The sequence below is a fragment of the Vipera berus genome (genome assembly GCF_964194415.1).
Source record: "Vipera berus genome assembly, chromosome: 17".
Lineage (NCBI taxonomy): Eukaryota > Metazoa > Chordata > Lepidosauria > Squamata > Viperidae > Vipera > Vipera berus.
The window spans coordinates 5,445,475-5,467,513 of record NC_138220.1 but is presented as its reverse complement, the minus strand read 5'-3'; the positions used below and the strand labels follow the sequence as shown (position 1 = coordinate 5,467,513).

The following is a 22,039-nucleotide window of genomic DNA, read 5'->3' as shown; positions in this document are numbered from 1 at the left end:
AGCTTTACCTTTACATGTGAACGCAGCCGACACTGCAGGCCTTGGAACAAAAGAGGCGTTGCTGGATAAAACCCAGCTAGAATCAAACTCCGACAAACCAGCATGTATCTCAGCCAGCCTTGCGGCACCCAATTCTCTGGATTTTGGGGTGCCAAGTGCAGACAGAGCCAAAGGGAGACAGAGCCTCAAATCACTCGGCTCTGGCCCAGACTTCCAGCCGATCCCCCCATCAGCCTCCCCCCCATTTCCCCCCACCCCAAATTCACAAAACATAAAAGCCTTGCAAGAAAGCTCCACCTACTGGCCAAACTTTTAATTACAGACTCAATGGAAGAGCTCACCTCTGGCAGGGGAGCTCCAGCTGAATTCTCTGGCCATCCCCCTGTCCAAACTCATCAAATAACATTTTCCTCCCCTTCCCCCTCCTCCAGACACCCCCCCTTTACACCTCCCCCCCCCCGCAGCCCCCCCTCCCCCGCAGGTGGTTTAATGGCGTGACGTAAGCCGACGCTGCCCTCTTGTGGCCAGCTCGGAGTTGTCACCCGTAACAGTTCGAGATTTAGCACCAAACCTTCCATCCCAACGACTCGTATTCCGAAATGGGATAGCTTTGTTTTAACCGCCCGGTGGGCTTTCAGCAGGTCAACGTAGACCCTGCTGGCTTTGGGAGGCTTCGCACCTTCAGGAGACCCAGAACAGGGATTAATTAATTAATTAATTCAGCAGTCGGGTTAAGCTTGCTAAAGCCAACCTCGTCCCTCAGCCTTTGAATGAGGAGGCTTGGCAACCCTCCCGTTTCAACACTGTAAACAGCCAATAATTCTATTTTTGCCCCCTTTTACAACAAACACATCCCAGAGGTTACAAGACAAGCCTCCCTACTGAGAGTTAAGACCCGTTAAGCCCTGTTTATTTTCTGGCTGGTCCGCTTGTTCCCGACGCTTCCTGCCCAGTTAAGGAGCAGGAATTAAAACCAGCTAATAAGATCCACAGCGTGGCACTTCCTTCCCTCCCTCTCCCTGTCTCTCCCACTTCCCCCCCCCCCCACTTTTGCAAAAATGACAGGACTGGGGAACTTTGGGGGGACAGCATGCAAAAACAAAAGGGTTGCCTGAACAAGGCCGACAATGGGAACACAAGACAGCCCTCCACCTTAAAAGCGCCCCCCCCAAACTCCCCATTATACCTTTCCTCACTGCGCCTTCCATCCCCCAGGAAGGAGTCCAAGGCCCATGGTTTACAAGAGCGGCTTTCCACGCTCTGCCCTAGGAGAATGCTTAAGCGGCCCCGGTTTCCTTGTTTGTTCAGTCCTGGCAGCTGGGAAAAAATTATCCCAGAAAAAGCTCACGTTTTGCCAGCCATCGGGCTATTTTCTCTGTTCCGCACCGGGAAGAGAGACGAGACCCAAGAGAGTCCTCAGATCCGGATGGTGTTGATCCGGAGTGGCTGCACGTTCTTCCCGTTGGCGTGGCTCTGTCCGGGGCTGAAATAAGAGCAGAGTTTCCCGGGAAACTTCTCCCGGAAGGTGTAAAGCCACGACATATCGTCGGCGTTGTAGAAAATTAGCAGCCCCTTGGCGTAGTCCAGGAAGACCCCCACCTTCTCCAGCTTGCTCTTGACGTTCAGCCGCGTCCAGGGCTCGGTGCAGGCGCTGTACTGGTTCCCATCGTGCATGACGATGCAGTAGAAGCCGCGGCTGGGCTGGATCTGGATGTTGCCCTTGCGGGTGACGGCCTCGTGGGCCAGCCCGATCATCCACTGGGTCTTCTCCGAGACCACCACCTCCCAGTAGTGGATGCCGCTGCTGAAGGCCTCCGAGCCCAGCACCGACACCTCCACGTCGAAGCGCTTGGGCGAGTCCTGCAGCGGCTGCGGGTGCAAATTCCCGTAGGAGACAAGGGTGCAGTCGTCGGAGAGGATCAGGCGCTGGTGAGCGGTGGCCGGGTCCAGGGTCAGCATGGCAGGCACTAGGGGGAGGGAAGGGAGAAGCCGGAGTGAGGTTGCCTGGACGGGGAAGAGGATCTCCAGGGGAGGATGGTAGCTCAGTGCTCTGGAGAGGGGGGTCACCACAGAGAAGGCAACGCCAAAAAGGATAAACGTGGGGTTAAATTGCCGTCTGGAGATTTGAAGGCCGGGGTGGGTTTCCCTACCATCCCTACACCACCGATGGTGGCACACTGGCCAGAGTGCAGGACTGCAGGCTGCTTCTGCTGAACTGCCAGCAGTTTGGCAGTTCGATCCTGACCGGCTGAAGGTCGACTCAGCCTTCCATCCTTCCAAGGTCGGTAAAATGAGGACCCAGATTGATGGTGGGGCAAGAGGCTGACTCTTTAAACCCGCTCAGAGAGGATTGTAAAAGCACTGTGAAGCGGTATCTAAGTCTAAGCGCTACTGCTATTGCTGTAGCTGATCGGATGTTGCGTTAAGAGCCGTGGTGGCGCAGCGGTTAGCGTGCAGCACTGCAGGCAAACTCTGCCCACAGCCAGCAGTTCGATCCTTCCATCCTTCCCAGGTCAGTAAAATGAGGACCCAGATTATTGCGGGGCAAATATGCCAACTCTGTAAACCGCTTAGAGGGGGCTGCAAAGCACTGTGAAGTGATATATAAGCTTTATAAGGAAGGAAGGAAGGAAGGAAGGAAGGAAGGAAGGAAGGAAGGAAGGAAGGAAGGAAGGAAGGAAGGAAGGAAGGAAGGAAAATAAGGAACAGGAAGGAAGGAAGCTGTGGTGGCGCAGTGGTTAGAAGGCAGCATTGCAGGCTGACTCTGCCCACTGCCGGGAGTTCGATCCTGACCGGCTCAAGGTCGAGTCAGCTTTCCGAGGTGGGTAAAATGAGGAGCCAGATTGTTGGGGGGGCAAATATGCTGACTCTGCAAACCCGCTCAGAGAGGGCTGCAAAGCACCGCGAAGCGGTATGTAAGTCTAGCTGCTACTGCTATCTACCTGAGCTGACTCACCTGGCTGGATGTCCTGGAAGAGGGATTTCCAGATGGTGTACTGCAGAGGCCCCATGTACTTCGAAGTGGGAAAGTCTTCGTAGGTGAGGTTAGTTTCGTGGATCTTCCCCTTCAGCCTTGGGGGGTGGGGGGTGGGAAAGGAGACTGAGGTTAGCCACTGCTGTGTCCCTGGCCCCGCCCCCTGGCCCCGCCCCACCCCCGGCTCCACCCACCTCTCCGAGAGCGAGGCGATGCCCGCCAGGAAGCAGTGCTTGTCGGTTTCCACCAGCCTTTCCTGAATGATCTGGCTGCCCTCTTGCACTTTGCGCAGCTGCTGGCTGTAGCGCTGGATCTTCTGCTCGATGTCGGTCAGCGTCCGGGCCGTGTCGGCCTCCAGCTCCTCCAGCATGGCCTTCTGGCGTTCGCGGAGCAGCCTGTGCAACCGCTCAAAGGCCTCGCCGATGGTGGCCCGCAGGCTCTTGGCCGAGGACTGGAAGACACAGGCAGGCGGCGGGTGAGTCCCGGCCCACCCCCAGGGGATGGGGACGGTCGGGAAAGACACCCCCCCCCGCCCGGCCCTTACCTTGGTCTCAGCCAGCTGGTGCTTCAGCAGAGCCAGGGCCTCCGTGTGGCCACGCTCGCTGTCCTGGAGGGTCTGCAGCTGTTCCTTCAGTTCCCTCTGGAACGAGAGACCGGCATTGGGGCGAGGGGCTCTCGGCGGCGTCTGGGCAGCCCCCAGCTTGTCCCAGGCAGGGTGGGGTGGAGAGTGGGAGCTCGAGCGGGCACCCACCATGGAGAAGCAGGGAGCCCCACCTCCTGGCTGCTCCACAACAGGGGCAGAGCAGGGCCCCAGATGTTTCTTCTCTCCCCCCCCCAGGGAAGGAGGAGTCCCCCTTGGCCAGCCTGGCACCCACCCCAAAGACATAACAGAGCCCAGCTGACCCCTGGCACCCATCCTGGGGAGTCAGGGAGCCCCCCAGGGCCTGGCATGGGGGGCAAAGCAGGGCTCCGGCTGCCCCCTCCCCAGAGAAGCAGGAGTGCCCCCTTGGCCAGCCTGGCACTCAGCCTGGAGACACAGCAGACCCCACCTGTCCCCATGCCAGCCTGGCCCCCATGCTGGGGAGTCAGGGAGTCCCTATGATTGCCCCCTCCCCAGGGAAGCAGGAGTGCCCCTTGGCCAGCCTGGCACCCACCCCAAAGACATAACACACCCCAGTTGCCCCCATGCCAGGCTGGCCCCCATCCTGGGGAGTCAGAGAGCCCCCCCAGGGCCTGGCATGGGAGGGCAAGGCAGGTCCCCAAGTGCCCCCTCCCCAGAAAAGCAGTAGTGCCCCTTGGCCAGCCTGGCCCCCACCCTGGACCAGGGGAGACTCCCAGCTGCCCCCATGCCAGCCTGGCCCCCATCCTGGGGAGTCAGGGAGCCCCCCAGGGCCTGGCACGGGGGGGGCAAAGCAGGGCTCCGGCTGCCCCCTCCCCAGAGAAGCAGGAGTGCCCCTTGGCCAGCCTGGCACCTACCCTGGGCCAGAGGAGACTCCTAGCTGCCCCCATGCTAGCCTGGCCCCCATCCTGGGGAGTCAGGGTGTCCCCAGGGGCTGGCATGGGGGGCAAAGCAGGGCTCCGGCTGCCCCCTCCCCAGAGAAGCAGGAGTGCCCCTTGGCCAGCCTAGCCCCCACCCTCGGCCAGAGGACACTCCCAGCTACCCCCATGCCAGCCTGGTCCCCATCCTGGGGAGTCAGAGAGCCCCCCCCCAGGGCCTGGCATGGGGGGCAAAGCAGGGCCCCAAAGTGCCCCCTCCCCAGAGAAGCAGGAGTGCCCCCTTGGCCAGCCTGGCACCCACCCTGAGCCAGAGGACACTCCCAGCTACCCCCATGCCAGCCTGGTCCCCATCCTGGGGAGTCAGGGAGCCCCCCAGTGCCTGGCATGGGGGGCAAAGCAGGGCCCCAAAGTGCCCCCTCCCCAGAGAAGCAGTAGTGCCCCTTGGCCAGCCTGGCCCCCACCCCAAAGACATAACAGACCCCAGCTGCCCCCATGGCAGCCTGGCCCCCATCCTGGGGAGTCAGGGAGCCCCCCAGGGCCTGGCACGGGGGGCAAAGCAGGGCTCCGGCTGCCCCCTCCCCAGAGAAGCAGGAGTGCCCCTTGGCCAGCCTGGCCCCCATCCTGGGGAGTCAGGGAGCCCCCCCAGGGCCTGGCATGGGGGGGGGGGGCAAGGCAGGTTCCCAAGTGCCCCCCACCCACCCAGGAAAGCAGGAGTGCCCCTCCCACCCTTGGAGACCCAGCACAGCCCCTGCTGCCCCCCTGACCCCCATCCCGGGGAGGCAGGGAGCCCCCCCCACCTCCATGGCCTGGCAAGGGGGAGGGGCTTCCCCGGGGGGGGCGTGTCCGGGGCTCTGGCAGCCCCTCCCCCACCTGCATCTCCTCGAAGGCCTCGTCCAGGCCGGTGACCTGGTGCTGCTCGTGCAAAGCGGGCCGGTCGCAGAAGAAGCAGACGACGGCGCGGTCGGTCAGGCAGAAGAGGCGGACTTTGGCGTGGGCTTTCCCGCAAGGCGAACCCCCGGCCCGGCCGGCTCCCCTGCCGACGCCCAGCCCCGCTTCGGGAGGGCAGGAGGCGAAACGCTCGACGATGTTGGCCAGCTTGAGGCTGGGAGCCAAGGCGGGAGCCGAGAAAGCCCGGCGGCACTCGGGGCAATCCCGGGCGGGCGCCGCTTGCGCTTCCTGCCGGCTCCAGTGCTCGGAGATGCAACGGCGGCAGAAGTAGTGCTCGCAGCCGAAGCTGACCGGCTCCTGGTAGAGGCCCAGGCAGATCGGGCACAGCAGCTCGTCCTTCAAGCTGCAGCCCGGCGCCGGCACCGCCATGGCGGCTCTTCTTTTTTCCCCCTCTTTCCTCCTCCCGCCGCGCGCCGCTTTCCTCTCCTGCGGGCACTCGGGCGGCCGGGGGCTGAGGGCGCCTGCGCAGTAGAGGCGGGCGGGCAGGCCCCGCCCAGAAAAGAGACGAATCGGAACCCATCCTCTCTTTCCCACCCACCCTTCCGGCCGCTTCTCGGTAGACTTCCGGTAGCCCGGCCCGGAAGCGGCGCCTGACTCTTGCGCGTCAGGGCCGCGCCGCTCTGGGCCGCGCCGCCGTCGATGGTGGCTTTGTGACGCGGCGGGAGAAGGGACGCCTGCGCGGTGAGGCGCTGCTCTGGGCCGCCATTTTGGTGAGGTTGAGGGGGGAATGGAGCCCGGCGGGGGCCGCCGCGAGAAGCAGCCGCCGCCGCCGCCGCCTCTGCCGCCGCCCGCCAAAGGCAAGGAGGGCCCGGGCTCCGGCGGCGGCGGCGGTAGCAACGCCCGGCTGGAGAAGGCCAAGCAGCGCTCGGCCCAGCAGGAGCTGAAGCAGCGGCAGCGCGCCGAGGTGGGCGGCGGTCTCTGAGGGGAGCCCTGAGGCGGGGGCCCGCTTGAAATAAGGCTGCGGCCTACCAAACGCCCCTTCCCCGGCTTCGCTGAGCTTTCCCCGCAGGGAATGAAGCCCTGGGGAACTCCCCGCCACTGTGGCGTCTGATTTAGGGGGCTCCTGAGGAGAGATTTGGGGGGGGAAGCCTTGTCAAGACCCCCCCCCGCTTTGCTCTTCAAGGGGGGGGTTGATCCTCAGCGTCAGTGCAGGCGGTCCTCGACTTACGACCGTGCTTGAGCCCGAGATTTCCGTTGCTAAGCGAGGCGTTTGTTCAATGAATTTCGGTCTCCCCCCCCCCCCCGTGTTTGACGACCTTCCTTGCCACGTTTGTTAAGCGAATCACTGCGGTCATTAAGTGAGCCGCGTGGTGGTTAAGTGAATCCGGCTCCCCCAGGACCAGATTGTCAGAAGGTCGCAAAACTGGATCATGTCACTCACACACGGATACACACGGACACACACACACGCTGACACCGGTCATAAACGTGAGCCAGTTGTCAAACGTCTGAATTTGGATCATGTGACCCTCGGGATGCTGCAACAGGGTCATTAAGTGAGCCACATGGTGGTTAAGTGAAACCGGCTCCCCCAGGACCTCTTTTGTCAGAAGGTCGCATAAATGGATCATGTCTCACACGGACACACACACGCACACTGACACCGGTCATAAATGTGAGCCAGTTGTCAAAACGTCTGAATTTGGATCACGTGACCCTCGGGATGCTGCAACGGTCGTAGAGTCTCAAAAACGGTCATAAGTCCCTTTTTTTCAGGGCCGTTGTAACCTTGAAAGGTCACGAAAGGAATGGTTGTAAGTCGAGGACTGCTGGTATTAGGTAATAAAGGTGGGATAAAGGTCAAATAAATAATTTCGGTTTTTTCCTCTAGGCCAGGGGTAGGCAACCTTGGCTGTTTTATGACTGGTGGACTTCAACTCCCAGAATTCCTGAGCCAGCGTGGCTCAGCTTGGAAACCCCTCCCTTTTCCCTCAGCATGGCTGGCTCAGGAATTCTGGGAGTTGAAGTCCACCAGTCATAAAACAACCAAGGTTGCCTACCCCTGCTCTAAGGCCCTAAAAGGGTTGGCAAGGCAAGCCTCTGTTTTATGGGAGGAAATCCTTGTTGGTAGCTTTCCATTTGTCTTCCCCTGAGGGCTGGGATGTTTTGGGTCTAATCTAAAAATGTCAATATTGACAAAAAAAAAGAAAAAACAACCACCCAAGGGTCAGTGGGACCATCTAAGTTATTATCGTTCATTGTGCAGTAAAGGAAATGTTTGGTTTTGGGCAAGCCTTTCCCAAGGACCTAAGATAGGCAGATGTTTGCGTTATTAGTAGTAGTAGTAGTATTAGTATTGTACTATTAAAATAGTATTTATCAGATTATTTTCCTGTAATGTTTCCGGGTAGACGAACAATTTCATGAGTTGAAGAGTTTGGGGACAATGGCTTAACCTCTGCTTTGGCCTGCAGATCTATGCCCTCAACCGGGTGATGACGGAGCTGGAACAGCAACAGTTTGATGCCTTCTGCAAGCAGATGAGGGCTTCCACTGAGTGACAGCCGGATCTTCGCTCCCCACACTAGACTTCAGTCAAGGTCTGGACACTGGACCACGGTCAGTGGTCTGTTAAACCACGGTGAGAAGTCCCCAGACCCTTTTTCCTCTGGGCTACGGCCGTGCCACTCAGCCGCTTCCAGGTCCACCAAAAGTCCAAGTCCTTGCATTGTTTGAACTGTTGTGTTTTTTTTAATCCTATTTATTAAATAAATGTGTTTTATATGTGTGCAAATAAATATCTGTCTGTGAGACCAAAGTCCAGTGCAGATATGGTCAGGACCGTTGCGATACTTCCAAAAGCCAGGGAAAAAAAAGTTTCCCTTCCTTTTCCCTCACCCAAAACAGAGATTCGGGATATGCCGCCCTCTTCACGTGGAGGCATTGCTTGTAAGTCACTGATGGGTAAATAAATGGAGAACAGTCCTGAGGCTCTGATTGTTTGGTGTGACGTAAAGTTGTTCAAATGATTTCTTGCTGCACAGAAATGTTTTTTTGTATATCTGAAACCTGATGACGTTCCCTCCCTCTTTGCTCAAGGTTTATAAGAAGGGGGGGCGACTTCCTCTCCCATCTACTGTCATCACTACAGCAGACTTTCTCTGTTCCCCCTCCCCTCCTTTCCCCCCTTTATGTCTGCTTAGCTCACAATGTGAAATTTGTGTGGCAGTAAAGATTGTAACACTACAGCCTCCTCCCTCCTGCCTACCTTTGCTTGTCACAGTTCCCAAGCGCACGCACCGTACAAAACCAAAAACACAAGGAAATCTCTTCGTGGTTTTCCCCAGTTTAATATTTCCCCCCCCCCAAACACAAGAAGTAGAGTTTTCCGATGACCCAACGTCATCTTCCCGCTTTCTGGAGTTTTTTTATTTAATGAGCTCTCGGGGGGGGGGGGGAGACCGTTTTCCAAATGTACTTCACTACCCTGATAAATATAAAAAAATATTAAAAGCGCTGCCTGGCACAGGCATTTGGCCCTCCTCTTTTCGCAACACAAATCTCAAATTTCTGCCACGATTCTGGCGAGAGTTGAAGTCACGATGGAATTCTAGATCGCAGACCTGCCAGTAAGGTGTACAAAGGATTCCTTTGGCAAAGCTGGTCAACACAGATATTGGCAGTTTACACCTCCCTTTAGCTCCCGACTGGTAGCAGAGGGATGCGTGGTGGGAAGGACGCCACGCACTGGCTTTGTCCCAAAGGTGCTTTTTCAAGAGGCGACTGGACTTTACTGTTGTTTTTTTTGAAGACATTTCGCTTCTCATCCAAGAAGCTGCTTCAACTCTGTTTTGGCGTGAATTTGATGTATCTGTCCACGGAGTTCATATATGTTTGGGTGAACACTTCCAGTTCCTGTGTTTTGGTCTTGATCCAAGTATCGTCCACATACACGCCCACTCACATATCAGTGAGTGGGTGGGATTCCTCGGAAGGAGTTTGGTCCAGAGCTGAAGAAGCTTCTTGGGATGAGAAGCAAAACGCCTTCAAAGAAAAAGTCCAGTTGCACCTTTGGGACAACCCTGACCTGGATGATGGAGAATGACTGGCCTGTTTGCTCGGCAACCTGCTTCCGGAAATCTTTCTTTACACAAGATCCGGACTTGATTGGGAGGCCCAGCTGGAGGGAATCATTCCCAAACTTGTCTCCAGCAGCAGTTCCTCCCCATGTCGATGGAGGTTGGCTTAGAGATTCTGGATGGCAGATTGAGGTTTTTCAGATGTCCTACTCTGTGGAAAGGCTACTCACCCACGCGTGCAAAAGACCGCAACTTCCTTCACAAGCAGTGGAGTCTTTCAACGAGCAAAGAGAGTTTTGACTATCAGTTGTGGGTGAAAGGTAGTTTAATATCATCTCAGCCATTAAGAGCCGGACTTTGCTCTCCTGCTACTAATGGCCTGGATAACAAGAGGGCAGTCACGTGAGGGATAACTTCCCTCTTTCTCTTAAGGGCCAAATTTGGCTCCAAAAGCAATGGGAGTTCCTTCTGCCTCAGTGCCAAGGTGGCAAACCCAGCTAGCTCATTTGTTGCAGAAATCAGGTTAAAGAAGGAAGGACCAGCGTCACAAGAGTGGAAAGTGGCAAGAGAAGAGCTCTGAATTCAAGTTTTCCCCTTGTCCCTGAAAGCTATCAGTGAGTAAATTATTGGCTTTAAAAAAAAAAATCTTAAGCAAGAATTTTGCCTCTTAAAACTATATTGCACTTTATATATATATATATATATATCTGTAAAAAGAATCCATACATATCTACACTGGCCAAAGGCTCAGCCTGTCAGGCAGCTGTTGACTTCATTCTTCAGGCAACAGGCAGCCCAGCGAGGGGAACGCTGCCAGAAACGATGGCTAAACCTCCCAGACGTTTTCTCGCCTCAGGATGATGGAAAAACTTGAGGCAAAATGTGGATTTTTAAAAAAAAAACAAAAAAACCACTGGCTCCGTCCATCTTCCCAGTCGCCGAAGACTGCCTCGGGCAGGGTGCGAGTGCTGGCATCGTCCACTCAAAACGTCCACCGAAGAGGTTAGACTTTGCAACTCCACAAAGTGTTGGGGAAGAAAACGTACGACACGGACCAAATGAGGAAGTAGAGAGAGGCCATGAAGGAGGTGTGAAACAGGAGCGCCAAGATACCTGCAATGGCCAAGGGTGGAAGAATGAAAAAGAAACGATGCGAGCCAGATGGGATTCTGTATCCTTTCCTTGGCACCACCCCGTGATGTTTTGAAAGACCCGTGATATTTTGAAGACCCGTCGGCTTTCGGTTTTAGGCCGTCAGACACAACAGTCTTGTGCCTCCAGATCACAGGTGGATTCCCGCTGAAGATTAGTGGATTTATGGGGTCCAAAGTCCCGTTAGCCCTGCACTCTGGAGTATCAGCACACCTTTGTTGCAATCCCCACCCATTCAGGTTTTTTCCCCCAGCGGAAACGGGAGCACTTTGTTCACTTCTGTTTACCACAAAGTCTTGCAAGGAAAGGGATCAACTAGTACTGCGAATTGCGGAGTTTTGAGATTCAGAAGGACGTGAGGCAACATCAGTAGAGACCTCGCTGTCCCCTGAATCCAGGTTTGTTTGCACATTTAAGCACGAAGGGCACTTTGCATTTTTATTTTTCCCCAAACCGAGCCGTTTTAGCTTCTCACGCCCATAGAGTCTCTGCTTTTGTTTTTATTTTTAGCCAGCTCTTCCACTCTAATGAGACTGCAATGCCCAGATTTCGGAGCAATCAAACGCCCCTCTAGACCAGAGGTCCCCAACCTTTGGGGCACCAGGGACCAGTTTTTCCACGGACCGGAGTGTGCATGGTTTGGTGTGCTGCCTGCATCCCACTAACGGGGCTCTGCTTGTTTGTGCGGACCGGTTGCTGGCATGCCAGTCCATGGACCAGGGGCTGGGGACCCTTAGGCTCTTAGCAAAAGAGCTTCTGAGCTTTCAAAGACCAGCTCAAACTTTTAGAGGTGATTAGATGGGTTCAAACTATGTCTGAATCTCCAAAGTGACTGCAAATAAGCCTTTTTTTTTTTACAAAAAGACAGACGAGCCTAGTCTCACGACAAGGGAACTCCTTCCCGTTTGATTTCCAGATTGGGCAGGCCAGGAAAGACTCTGGACATACCTCCTGCGAAGATGGCCTTTTTCCAAGCCTGGGACTCCAGCACCTTGTCGTGGGGGTAGAAACCCTGGTCCACCATGAGGAGGATCATCACTATGGCCACCATGCGCATGGCCACCAGGTTACCACCGGTCAGGAAGTAGGTGGCTGCTACCATGGACGACCCATAGGGGCATGGCAACCCCCGGTACACAAAGGGCGTCCCTGCAGATGGAAGAGAAGAGAGGAGAAAAGATAGGCACCAATTCGCCGAGGTGCAGACGTAGCCCTGCGTCGCCTAGCCAGGCGCACAAAAAAGACGGGCTATGTTGCGCCATCGCAACGATCCGTTTGTGCTGTTGGATGGGTTAAAAAATCAGCTTGGAAGTACGTTGAAAAGCGCACCAGCTCCTTTATGGAACGGCAGCACCCAGAATGTTTTTTTTTTTTTTGCAAAGCACGGAATCAAGACGCCACTTTTCCTGTCAAAAAACCCCCTTTCCTCTTAACCCGAGAAAGAGCCAGCAATGACTACTTGTGGCATCAAAGGGAGAGGAAGACAACTTTTTAAAAGCCACCCCCCACCCTCTGCCCGCCCCCATCCAGGCGCAGTGGCAGGCTCACCACTGGAGAAGAAGCAGAGCCGCGTGAACACCGCCAGCACGTAGACGATCACCAGCAGGCCGTCGAGGAAGCCATGGGCCTGCAGCAGGAGCCCCGTGGCCAGGCCGAAAGATGTGAAGTCGGCAAAGTCGTCCAGTTTAGCCCCTGCAGGCGAGGCAAAAAGCAACGCAGCTAGTCTCAGTCAAAGCCAGGGTCTGCCCAGGGTCACTAGCCGAGGACAGAGGTCTCGGTTTTATATTCGTTGGATGACACAAAACGAAATAATAACCTCAGCGCTCCCTCTTCTTGGGACGACCTCTCTGCAAACACTACCCAGCTTACTTGCGGTGGAGACTTCCAGAAAAGAGGACTTAAAGGGGGGGTGGGAATCAAGGCGTCCTTCCCAATCTGGCATCCTCCAGATGGGCCAATGATGATAAGATATTGTCATTTTTTTACTGTGGGCACAACGGCACACATCGCAAATGACATCCAAGGCACTCGAGACAGTGAAATGGGACCCAGCTCCAGGCCTTCTTTGGTTTGAAAGAAGTGGCCCGTGGCTGCCTAGATAGCAGCCACGGACTTCTTGGAAGGACCGAGGCCTCTGCCTGTCCTCCTGTGGCTCTGTGACGTCCTCTTTCTTGGATTCCCCCTCGGCGCCTGGTTTTCCCCTCAGCAGAAGGACCACCTTTAAGGACCACCTCCTGCGCGGCTTGGCTGTTACCAGTTGCAATGTACGGCTGTGAAAGTTGGGCCATAAGAAAGGCCGAGCACCAAAAATTGAGGCCTTTGAACTCTGGTGCTGGAGAAGACTCCTGCGAGTCCCTTGGACTGCAAGGTGACCAAACCGGTCAGTCCTAGAGGAGATCAACCCTGACTGCTCTTTAGAAGGTCAGATCCTGAAGCTAAAACTCAAATACTTTGGCCACCTAATGAGAAGGAAGGACTCACTGGAGAAGAGCCTCATGCTGGGAAAGGTTGAGGGCAAGAGAAGAAGGGGACGACAGAGAAGGAGGTGGCTGGATGGAGTCACCAAAGCGGTAGGCATGAGCTTAAATGGACTCCAGAGGATGGTAGAGGACAGGAAGGCCTGGAGGAAGGTTGTCCATGGGGTCGCGATGAGTCGGACACGACATCGCAACTAACAACAACAACTGCGCGGCTTGGCTGTTTCCACATCCTACAACGTCTGGAGGTTGGGCAGATCTTGGTGATCCCAACTAAAGTGAGTTGAAGGGGAAGGCCCGCAAGGGGAATTGGGGGTGGGGACTCACCCAAGGCAGAGCAGGCGTTGAGTTGCCTCGCCACAGCTCCGTCGGCAAGGTCCAACACAAATCCAGTCAGGACTAGCCAGCAGGCGTAGTGGTACTGCCTGGAGGAGAAAAAGGCAAGATTGCTTCCCGCCCTGGTCTCCGTGGATGCTCTCCCCGTCTCCCACCCACAGGTGATGCTGCCACCCCACTCGATCTCTGGATCCAGAAAGGCCTGGGCAGTAGGAATTCTCTCTGTCTTGAACCCAACTAGATCCCGACCTTGCCTACGGAGGGAGAAGGACAGGACTGCAGCTTGGCTTAGCCAGCACAGAGGCTGGAGAAGCTGCTGTGTGAAAATACACAGCCAGGTGGTCACCCTGCCCCACAGTGGCACAAGAGTGGTGCCGAGGCCCTGGCTGGGATCTTTCCAACCCGCCCAGGGTCGATCCGTCCTTGAACGGAGAGAGCTACGGCAGAGCTCCGGGCCAACCGTCCACCTACCCGTTGAGGCTACAGAGGACGGAGGAGAGGCCCATGAGGAGGTTGGCCATGGAGATTGAGTTGGCCGCATTCTTGCGCAGGAACTCAACGGTTTGCACGCGGCCTGCCCGCTCGCTCAAGAAAAGCTTCTTGGTGTTTTGGAAGATCCCTGGAAGACATCAGAAAGGGTGAGAAGCCTCTGAGCACGCTCCCTTCTTTACAAAAGAGGAGGCATTCGGGGGTGGCGAGACCAGCTGTGTTCAGCCTGCGTGTGGGAAGCCCGTGCGCATTGGCGGAAACACGGAGGCGAGCCCAGCATTTTCCCAAGTGCCGCTTCCCTCCCCCCCCGCACACACATGGTTCGTTCATTCTGTCCATGTGCGTTAACACCTGCGCCTGCCGCAAGGTTGCGCAGGCAGCCAGCCGTGTCCTCAGCCTCTCTCCCGTGGTGAAACGGCCAGCCCCGCCTGGCGGAAGAGGTTGGCTGGCTTTCAGCCAGGAAGGCAGCTGATGACTCAGCTCTGGAACTCAACCGATGACCGGCTGCCCGCATCTCCAGCGACCTGGATTCTCTGCCTCATTGGGCACCCGCGGGCAGCTGCGGGCTTTGGGCGTCTCCGCCCAGAGGATTGCATGTGGTTCCAGATAACAGAGCTGAGATAGGAAAGGAGAGCCCGGCAAAGGGTCTGGGAGAGGGGGGGGGCAGGAAGCGCCCCCGTCCGTTGTTTTTTTTTGCAGCTTCTCCTTTCATCGCTCTACCCTTAGCCTCTAAATCTACCTCTTCTCTAGTGGCGGACGGGAACCGTCCCCTATCCCCCGTGCAAATTCTGCCGAGTAATCCCGCCAGTCCCAAGATAAAGGGCAGGGTCAGGGATGGTGACCCCCCCCCTTCCCCACAAACCAAATAGACCCCGTTTTCACACGGCGGCTCAGAACGCATCCACGTATTCATCGGCCGGTTAGTTGTGAGTGCAAAAAAAACCCCGCAGCGGTAAACAATCGCTCAGGAAGGAGCAAAGTTCAAATCAGGCACCCAGTTCCGACTCTTTTAAGCTCGCAGGAACAATTTGCATCCAAATCAGAATCCCAGGGAATCTGTGGGGAGCCCAAGCTAAATGCCTCTCTCTCTGAGCGCTGAAGTTGGTTTCCCCCCCCCACCCCTTCTGTTCCTATGCCAGAGTTTGGGGGGGGGGGCGGCAAACATCCAGCTTTCCAAACAATCTGTTGCCACATTGCAACAAACCGCTGGATTATGTACGCGTTGACCGGCTTTTGTGGCTCACCCTAAGCATCGCACTTAGCCAGGGGCTGGGGGGGGGGACACAGCAGTTAACTTCTAGCAATCAAGACTGTAAACCTGGCTCCTGCCAGATGTGCTAAGGTTGGGCCCTGGGAGGGGGGAGGGAAGATAACGCTGCACCAGAACAGCCGTACCAGGATAGGTGGGAGGGAAGGGAGATGGGAAGAAGGCCAGAGACCAAGCACCAAAGGGGCTTTGGCGGTCCTGGCTTGGTATATATAGGCCTGGGTGTTTGGGCTGGCGGCATTCTGTGAAAACAAGCTGTTTTTTTTTCTGCCCTCCCGCAGCCCCGGGGTTGAGACTGAGGCCGACCTGGCAGCCCTGCAGAGCTGGGAGAAATGGGCGCGCACCACCACCACCCCGTCTGCTTTGGAGGTTGCCGCTGGCATCCAAGGATGGGTCCTCTCCGCGCAGCGGAAGCCAAAGAAGGCTGGTGCGGTGGATGGAAGTAAGTCTCAATTGAGCCTGGGGGAGTTAACTGCCCTTTCGCCCTTTCTGGACCAAAGGGGACCCCCGTTGTCTTTGGGGTGGCTTCCTTTCTGGATTATAGGCCCCTCTGGTTCCTAGGTTTTTTGGGGGGGTGGGGGTGGGAGGGGGAAGGAACCAAGCTAGATTCTCAGGGACGACTCACACCCTGGACGGTATCTCTTGACTCTCCTACCATCCGGTAGGAGGTATAGGAGTATAGCCAGCCGTACCAAGAGGCTGAAAAATAGCTTTTATCCGTGGGCTGTTAGGCTTTTAAATGGGATATAATCTCTGTGAACTTACGCAGAATTGACTTGGGAGGTGTGTGGTGTGTGCTGTAGTTGGTTCACATGGTGTGGTGGGATGGAGGGTTTGTTGTCACTGTGTGTTGGGGGGAGAGAGCACGGGGGGGGAGGCTCAGCTAATCTCAATGTACACATATTGTACTTTGACAATAAAGATTTATTATTATTATTATTATTATTATTATTATTATTATTATTATTATTATTATTATTATTATTATTATTATTATTATTATTATTATTATTATTATTTCTGGCCGTTGAAGACCGGCCATTGGTGGGGGAGAGAGGAGGCCTGGGTGAAGCTCTGTTTGTGTGTGTGTGTGTGTGTGTGTGTGTGTGTGCATCTGACTTACCGGAAGGAGGCGATACTATCCACATTGTGGTCAACTGTCAGCCAGAAATCCCTGCCCACCGATGTCCCTGAATTGGATGAAACGGGGGGGGGGCCGTTAGAGGCCCGCCTGCCGCTTGGCAGAGGGAGCCATCGGGAGCCATCGAAACAAAGCACAGAGGGGTTTTGTCCGCTTGTGAACAATGAACACGGTTCACCCCCCCCCCCCTGCCAAGCCAGGAATTCTAGCATTTTCCCCCTGCAAGCAAGCATCGATCCCATCGAGTTGGGGGGCAGCGGGGTTTTAAGAAGAGGCAGGGATGAAGGGAGGGCGGGCTAGGGGGGGTTCCCAAGTGGGGTAGATCATCTCACCTAGCGGCGACGGCCCCAGGTAAGAAACCAGGCGCCGGGGAGTTCTAGTCCCACCTTAGCCGCCAAAGCCCACCAGGTGACCTTGGGCCGGGTCCGTCCAGTTTCAACCTAACTTACCTCACAGGAAAGCTGTTTTTAAGGATGAAAACCGAAGGAGGATGGAGGATCAGGTGTCTTAACCGCCTCGAGTTATTTCTATATAAAAAAAATAAAAAAAAAAAATAAAATAAAGCCAGGATAAAAATAGCTTTTTTAAAATAAAATAATAATAATAAAAAAAGATTCTCAGCTGCGTTCATCCCGTGGAGTACGAAACCCGGCTGCTAAGTTGGAGGAGCGTAAAAATGGAAAAACCGGGCAGCGTTGCCCAGTTTGCCCTGGGAAGACAGCTGGCAAACAGCCTGGAGGGCAGGGCTTGCCGGGGTTTGCCGGTGAGGATCCCGGCAACTGGTGGGGACGGCTTGGTTTTGGGAAAGACTTGGGGGTGGGGGTGGTTTGGATTTGACTTCAGCGTACCCCCACTCGGCGCTCTTCATCCCCCCCCACCAACACCCTCTTTTCGTCCTCCTGCGGAACAAACGACGGATGAGAACCTGTCGGGGGGTGAAGACTTAGCCCATTTCTACTGCACACAAAAAAAGACTTTCTTTCTCACTAACTCGGTTCGGTGGCCTGTACCGACCCACTGACGGGTGGGTGGGTGAGTGCGGGTGGGTGGGGGGGTGCAAGGTGGGTGGGTGGGTGCAGAACATTCCGGCGCGCCCGAGAAATGGATGCTGCGGGAATGGGAGCCGGGATTTCCCCCTGGCAGCCTGGGAAAATCGGCCGTTTGGTGTGGTTGACTTGCCTGTCAAGCCTGTGGCGTGGGAGGGAGGGAGGGAGGGAGGGAGGGGGGGGGGAGAAAAAACAAAACTGGTCCCGTGCGCTCTGAGGTCTGCAGGCAAGGGGAAGGGGGGGGCAGGCCTGAGCAAGGACCAATGCCAGCCGGGATGCTATGAGCCGGGCAGAGGGGGGGGGTCGGCTTCAAGTGCCCAGACCCACCCACCCACCCCCAAAACGGGAGAAGGGGCGTGCATCCCAGGAGTTAGCGGGCGGTGGATCGCGCGCACACACACACACACACACACACACACACACACACAGACACAGAGAGACACACAGACACACACACACACAGAGACACACAGACACAGAGAGACACACAGACAGACAGACACACACACACACACACACAGACAGACAGACGCACAGACAGACACACAGACAGACAGACAAAGAGACACAGACAGACAGACACACACACAGACACACACACACAGACAGACACACAGACACACACACACACACACACACACACACTCACACACTCACACGCCCTGGCCCAGCCTCCCGGGCCAAATTCCTTCCAGCTGACTCCGCTTTGCATTGCTGCGCCTCTGGGTCAGTGGGTTTGCGGGGGAGGGGGTTCAAAGCGGCGGGGGGGGGCGGCGGCGGGGGGGGGAGAGAGAGAGTTGGGGTGGGGGGAGAAAAAATAAAATAAAACCCCCTCCCTGTTCGTAGCATCCCGCACTCGATCGCCTCCCTCTCTCCGGGGTTGCCAGGGGAGGGGGGGCAGCTTGGGGGAGGGGGCTTCCGGGCAGGTGGAGAGAGACTCGGGATTCCCGCACCCCCCCCAAAAAAGCGGGGGTGGGGGTCTGTCCCACCTTTGGGGCTCGCCCCCCGCACAGCCCCCTCCCCCGATTAACGGAGGCTCCGAGGCTGCCCCGCCGCCCACCCCACTCCTCCTTTCCAGAATCCGGCGTAAGGACCCGGACGGAGGTAGACTGCGCCTGAAGGTGGAAGCTCCACCGGCCGGGCGGACGAGAGACCCCCCCCCCCCCGACGCTCGCTCGCCCGCCCGGCGCACCTGATCTCCTGCCCCCCCCCCACCACCTCCAAAGCTCACCTTGCGCCGCCGCCGCTGCCCCCCGACGCCTGGCCAGCCGCTTTTATGCTGCGCATCCCGGCAGCGCCGCCGCTGGGGAAAATTCCACTACGAGGGAAAAAGGGGCGGGGACAGGCCCCTCCTCCCAGCCTTCCCCCCCCCGCCTCCCAGCCTTTTCCACCCCCCACCCCCCCGCCTCCGTCGCCTGGCTTTGCCTTGCCGGCTCTCCGCGGGCTGGAGTGGCGGGGGGGGGGTTGCTTCCCCGGGAGCGCAGGAAAGTCTTTTTTTTTTTCCCGTTTCAGCACCTGCCGGTTCGGTGGGAGTGGGGTGGGGGGGCGTAGTGGAGCGACTTTGCCCCCTCCCCATTCCCTTCTTCTGGCTCCTGGCGTTTGTCTGCTTGCTAAAGGCCCCCCCCCTCTTTCCCACCCCCAGCCTTGGCACCTCTGCCCTGGGCAGCTCTCCTCTCCCTGTCCCCCCCCCCCGCCCGACTTCGAGATCAGAGGTCTCCTTTTGCGGAAATGAAAAGCAGCCAAGGGACCCCCCCCCAGCCTTGGCACCTCTGCCCTGGGCAGCTCTCCTCTCCCTGCTCCCCCACCCCCCACTTCGAAATCAGAGGTCTCCTTTTGCGGAAATGAAAAGGGACCCCCCCCAGTCTTGGCACCTCTGCCCTGGGCAGCTCTCCTCTCCCTGCTCTCCCACCCCCCACTTCGAAATCAGAGGTCTCCTTTTGCGGAAATGAAAAGCAGCCAAGGGACCCCCCCCCAGCCTTGGCACCTCTGCCCTGGACAGCTCTCCTCTTCCTGCTCCCCCACCCCCCACTTTGAAATCAGAGGTCTCCTTTTGCGGAAATGAAAAGCAGCCAAGGGACACACACACACACACACCCAGCCTTGCACAGCTTCCCCTTTCCCCCCCCCCAGTCGGTGCCTGTCCGCCCGCTTCCGTCATTTTTTTTAAGATTTCTCTTCTTCTTCCAACCCATCTCGTACCTTGGCACCAATCCCTCCAAAGAGACACGGAGGGTGGTAGGAAAAACCGCACGTGCCCGAAATTCCCACCGACGCGGCACGTTCTGCCCCGGAGTGTTAAAAGGGCATTTTTTAAATTATTATTTTTTTTTTTGCTAAGGCCGGATCTTCCTCTGTCACTCGCTCACACAGCGTTGCCAGTCCTCCATAGGAGAGCTTGCTGGAGAAATGGGATGGCTGTGTGTTGTCTTAGTAAACGTGGCTGGATAGGAGCCACGTCCGGGATCTTTACCCAGCAGTCGGGAACATTCCCAGCTATGCCCTCCCCCACTCTTGTGCCCCGTCCGTCGTCCGTCGTGCCCCCTTCTGAGAGCAGGGTGATGACAGGCACGGCGTCCAGCCAGGCCTTTGCATCCGCAAGGCCCAAAGGCAAGGCAAGCCCAGGCCTGGGGCGGCAGTGGAGCTGACGGGAGAGAAATGCAGGGGGGGGGCTGGGGGGTCGTGCCACCTTGCCCAGGACTTCAAGAAGGGAACATTTTTATTTCCGACAGTTTTGCATTCCTGGCTGAGATCCTCATCCCATCTCAATCCCAGGGCTTTTTTTCTCATAGAACGCTCAGAACGGAGTGCCGGCACCTTTTTTGGATGGAACCTTGTAGGGTAGGCAAGGTGGGTTGTATGACATGTGAGTTCCAGCACCATTTTCTTTTACAAAAAAAGCACTGGAGAGAGAGAGAGAGAGAGAGAGAGAGAGAGAGAGAGAGAGAGAGAGAGAGAGAGAGAGAGAGAGAGAGAGAGAGAGAGAGAGATGATAGATAGATACAGGGCTTTTTTTCTCATAGAACGCTCAGAACGGAGTGCCGGCACCTTTTTTGGATGGAACCTTGTAGGGTAGGCAAGGTGGGTTGTATGACATGTGAGTTCCAGCACCATTTTCTTTTACAAAAAAAGCACTGGAGAGAGAGAGAGAGAGAGAGAGAGAGAGAGAGAGAGAGAGAGAGAGAGAGAGAGAGAGAGAGAGAGAGAGAGAGAGATGATAGATAGATACAGGGCTTTTTTTCTCATAGAACGCTCAGAACGGAGTGCCGGCACCTTTTTTGGATGGAACCTTGTAGGGTAGGCAAGGTGGGTTGTATGACATGTGAGTTCCAGCACCATTTTCTTTTACAAAAAAAGCACTGGAGAGAGAGAGAGAGAGAGAGAGAGAGAGAGAGAGAGAGAGAGAGAGAGAGAGAGAGAGAGAGAGAGAGAGAGAGATGATAGATAGATACAGGGCTTTTTTTCTCATAGAACTATCAGAACAGAGTTCCGGCACCTTTTTCTTTTACAAAAAAAGCACTGCTCAATCCAAACGTTGAGGGATTGCCGTCCTTCTCTCTCTCTTTTTTTTTTTTGGCGAGATCCTCGGCTGCCTTTTTTTTTTTTTTTGCAGCTTCTCCTTTCATCGCTCTACCCTTAGCCTCTAAATCTACCTCTTCTCTTAGTGGCGGACGGGAACCGTCCCCTATCCCCCCGTGCAAATTCTGCCGAGTAATCAAACCTGGGGCTGGACTTGCATAACTCTTTGGAACCCCGGAGTTAGCCACTTAAAAAACATAACGAACAAACGTGTTTGCAAGATTTGCAAGCGCCTCTTGCCTCTTTCTGGAAAGTCAGTTTTGCTCATCCTTCGCGTACCGAATGAATATTTCTTGCTCCAGTTCCTCCTGGTTGGTTGTTTTTGGGTTTTTTTTTTTAATCCAGAAGTTCCTGGATAAATCGCTTTCGAGTCCTTCCCACTGGAAAATGTAAACACATTTGGCTTTTCTTGGTAATTTCTTCTGCTCCGGCTGGTTTCTGCAGAGACAGCATTGTTTTGTTTTGTTTTCCAGAAAGCCGGACAAATGTTATCTAACGCGTGCTTGTCTTTGCGTTTACTTGCATTGGTTAGCGGTTTAGGGCCTTGTGTTTTCGGAGACACCAAATTGAAAGGAAATTCGGGAAGGCCTGGGAAGTTCTATCTAGGAAAGCTCCTCCTTCTCCTCTCTTATGATTTTCCATGCTGCTGCTTCTTCCCTCCAGCCTCGGAGACAAAATTAAGAAAATTAAGCTTTGGGAAGTCAATTCTGGTCAACCCTCATACAGAAGACCTCCAAGGTCTCTTCCGATTGGTTGAGTTAATCACGCCTCCGGTGGGGCTGTGTGGTTGTCGGAATTAAGCCTCTCCGCTTGGTGCCTGCGTTTTCTGCTCAGAAACCTGCTTGCTTCTTAGTCTTGGCCCCCATCAGGCTGTATTTTGGCGTGGGTGATGGACGGTGTTGGGAGAGGCCGGAAGACAGGGTGGGCTCTGCAGCCCCAGAGCAAGCACAGGCTCCCGGGGTTGTCTGAAGGGGTGCCCCGTGTCCGAACTGTTTCCAGCCTCTGTTCCTCTTTCCCCCAAATCCTGTCTTCTGCAGCCAGAAAGGAGGAAATACAATCACAGTTCAAGAAGGCAGAAATCCATTTCCTGGGCTGGCTGGCGTGATGTGTGAGCTCA

The 22,039-nt window shown here is 55.9% G+C and overlaps 3 protein-coding genes across 6 annotated transcripts; 1 reads left to right on the top strand and 2 right to left on the bottom strand.

Moving 5' to 3' along the window:
• Nucleotides 1–476: 476 nt before the first annotated feature.
• Nucleotides 477–5,865, bottom strand: ERMAP (erythroblast membrane associated protein (Scianna blood group)). 2 transcript variants are annotated; one of them, XM_081341241.1, is made up of 5 exons: nucleotides 5,342–5,865; nucleotides 3,519–3,614; nucleotides 3,169–3,425; nucleotides 2,957–3,072; nucleotides 477–1,967 (listed from the first exon to the last, which is right to left on the bottom strand). In XM_081341241.1, the coding sequence occupies exons 1-5, from the start codon at nucleotides 5,786–5,788 to the stop codon at nucleotides 1,417–1,419; spliced, it is 1,467 nt and encodes a 488-aa protein (XP_081197367.1). In that variant the 5' UTR covers nucleotides 5,789–5,865; the 3' UTR covers nucleotides 477–1,416. The 2 variants fall into 2 exon arrangements, with proteins under 2 accessions (XP_081197367.1, XP_081197366.1); XM_081341240.1 differs by having other exon boundaries at nucleotides 2,957–3,425.
• A 184-nt stretch (nucleotides 5,866–6,049) lies between these two features.
• Nucleotides 6,050–15,921, top strand: SVBP (small vasohibin binding protein). Of its 2 annotated transcripts, XR_014028202.1 has the most exons (3): nucleotides 6,050–6,323; nucleotides 7,834–8,000; nucleotides 15,441–15,921. XR_014028202.1 is itself a non-coding variant. In XM_081341246.1 (2 exons), the coding sequence occupies exons 1-2, from the start codon at nucleotides 6,147–6,149 to the stop codon at nucleotides 7,918–7,920; spliced, it is 264 nt and encodes an 87-aa protein (XP_081197372.1). In that variant the 5' UTR covers nucleotides 6,055–6,146; the 3' UTR covers nucleotides 7,921–8,170. The 2 variants fall into 2 exon arrangements, 1 of the variants encoding a protein (XP_081197372.1); XM_081341246.1 differs by lacking the exon at nucleotides 15,441–15,921 and having other exon boundaries at nucleotides 6,055–6,323; nucleotides 7,834–8,170.
• TMEM269 (transmembrane protein 269) lies at nucleotides 10,342–18,718 on the bottom strand. Of its 2 annotated transcripts, XM_081341244.1 has the most exons (8): nucleotides 18,578–18,718; nucleotides 16,750–16,827; nucleotides 16,283–16,349; nucleotides 13,875–14,022; nucleotides 13,395–13,492; nucleotides 12,139–12,282; nucleotides 11,539–11,739; nucleotides 10,342–10,551 (listed from the first exon to the last, which is right to left on the bottom strand). In XM_081341244.1, exons 3-8 carry the CDS (start codon nucleotides 16,305–16,307, stop codon nucleotides 10,442–10,444), a joined length of 726 nt encoding a protein of 241 aa, XP_081197370.1. In that variant the 5' UTR covers nucleotides 16,308–16,349; nucleotides 16,750–16,827; nucleotides 18,578–18,718; the 3' UTR covers nucleotides 10,342–10,441. The 2 variants fall into 2 exon arrangements, with proteins under 2 accessions (XP_081197370.1, XP_081197371.1); XM_081341245.1 differs by lacking the exon at nucleotides 18,578–18,718 and having other exon boundaries at nucleotides 16,750–17,262.
• Between the last annotated feature and the right edge of the window lie 3,321 nt (nucleotides 18,719–22,039).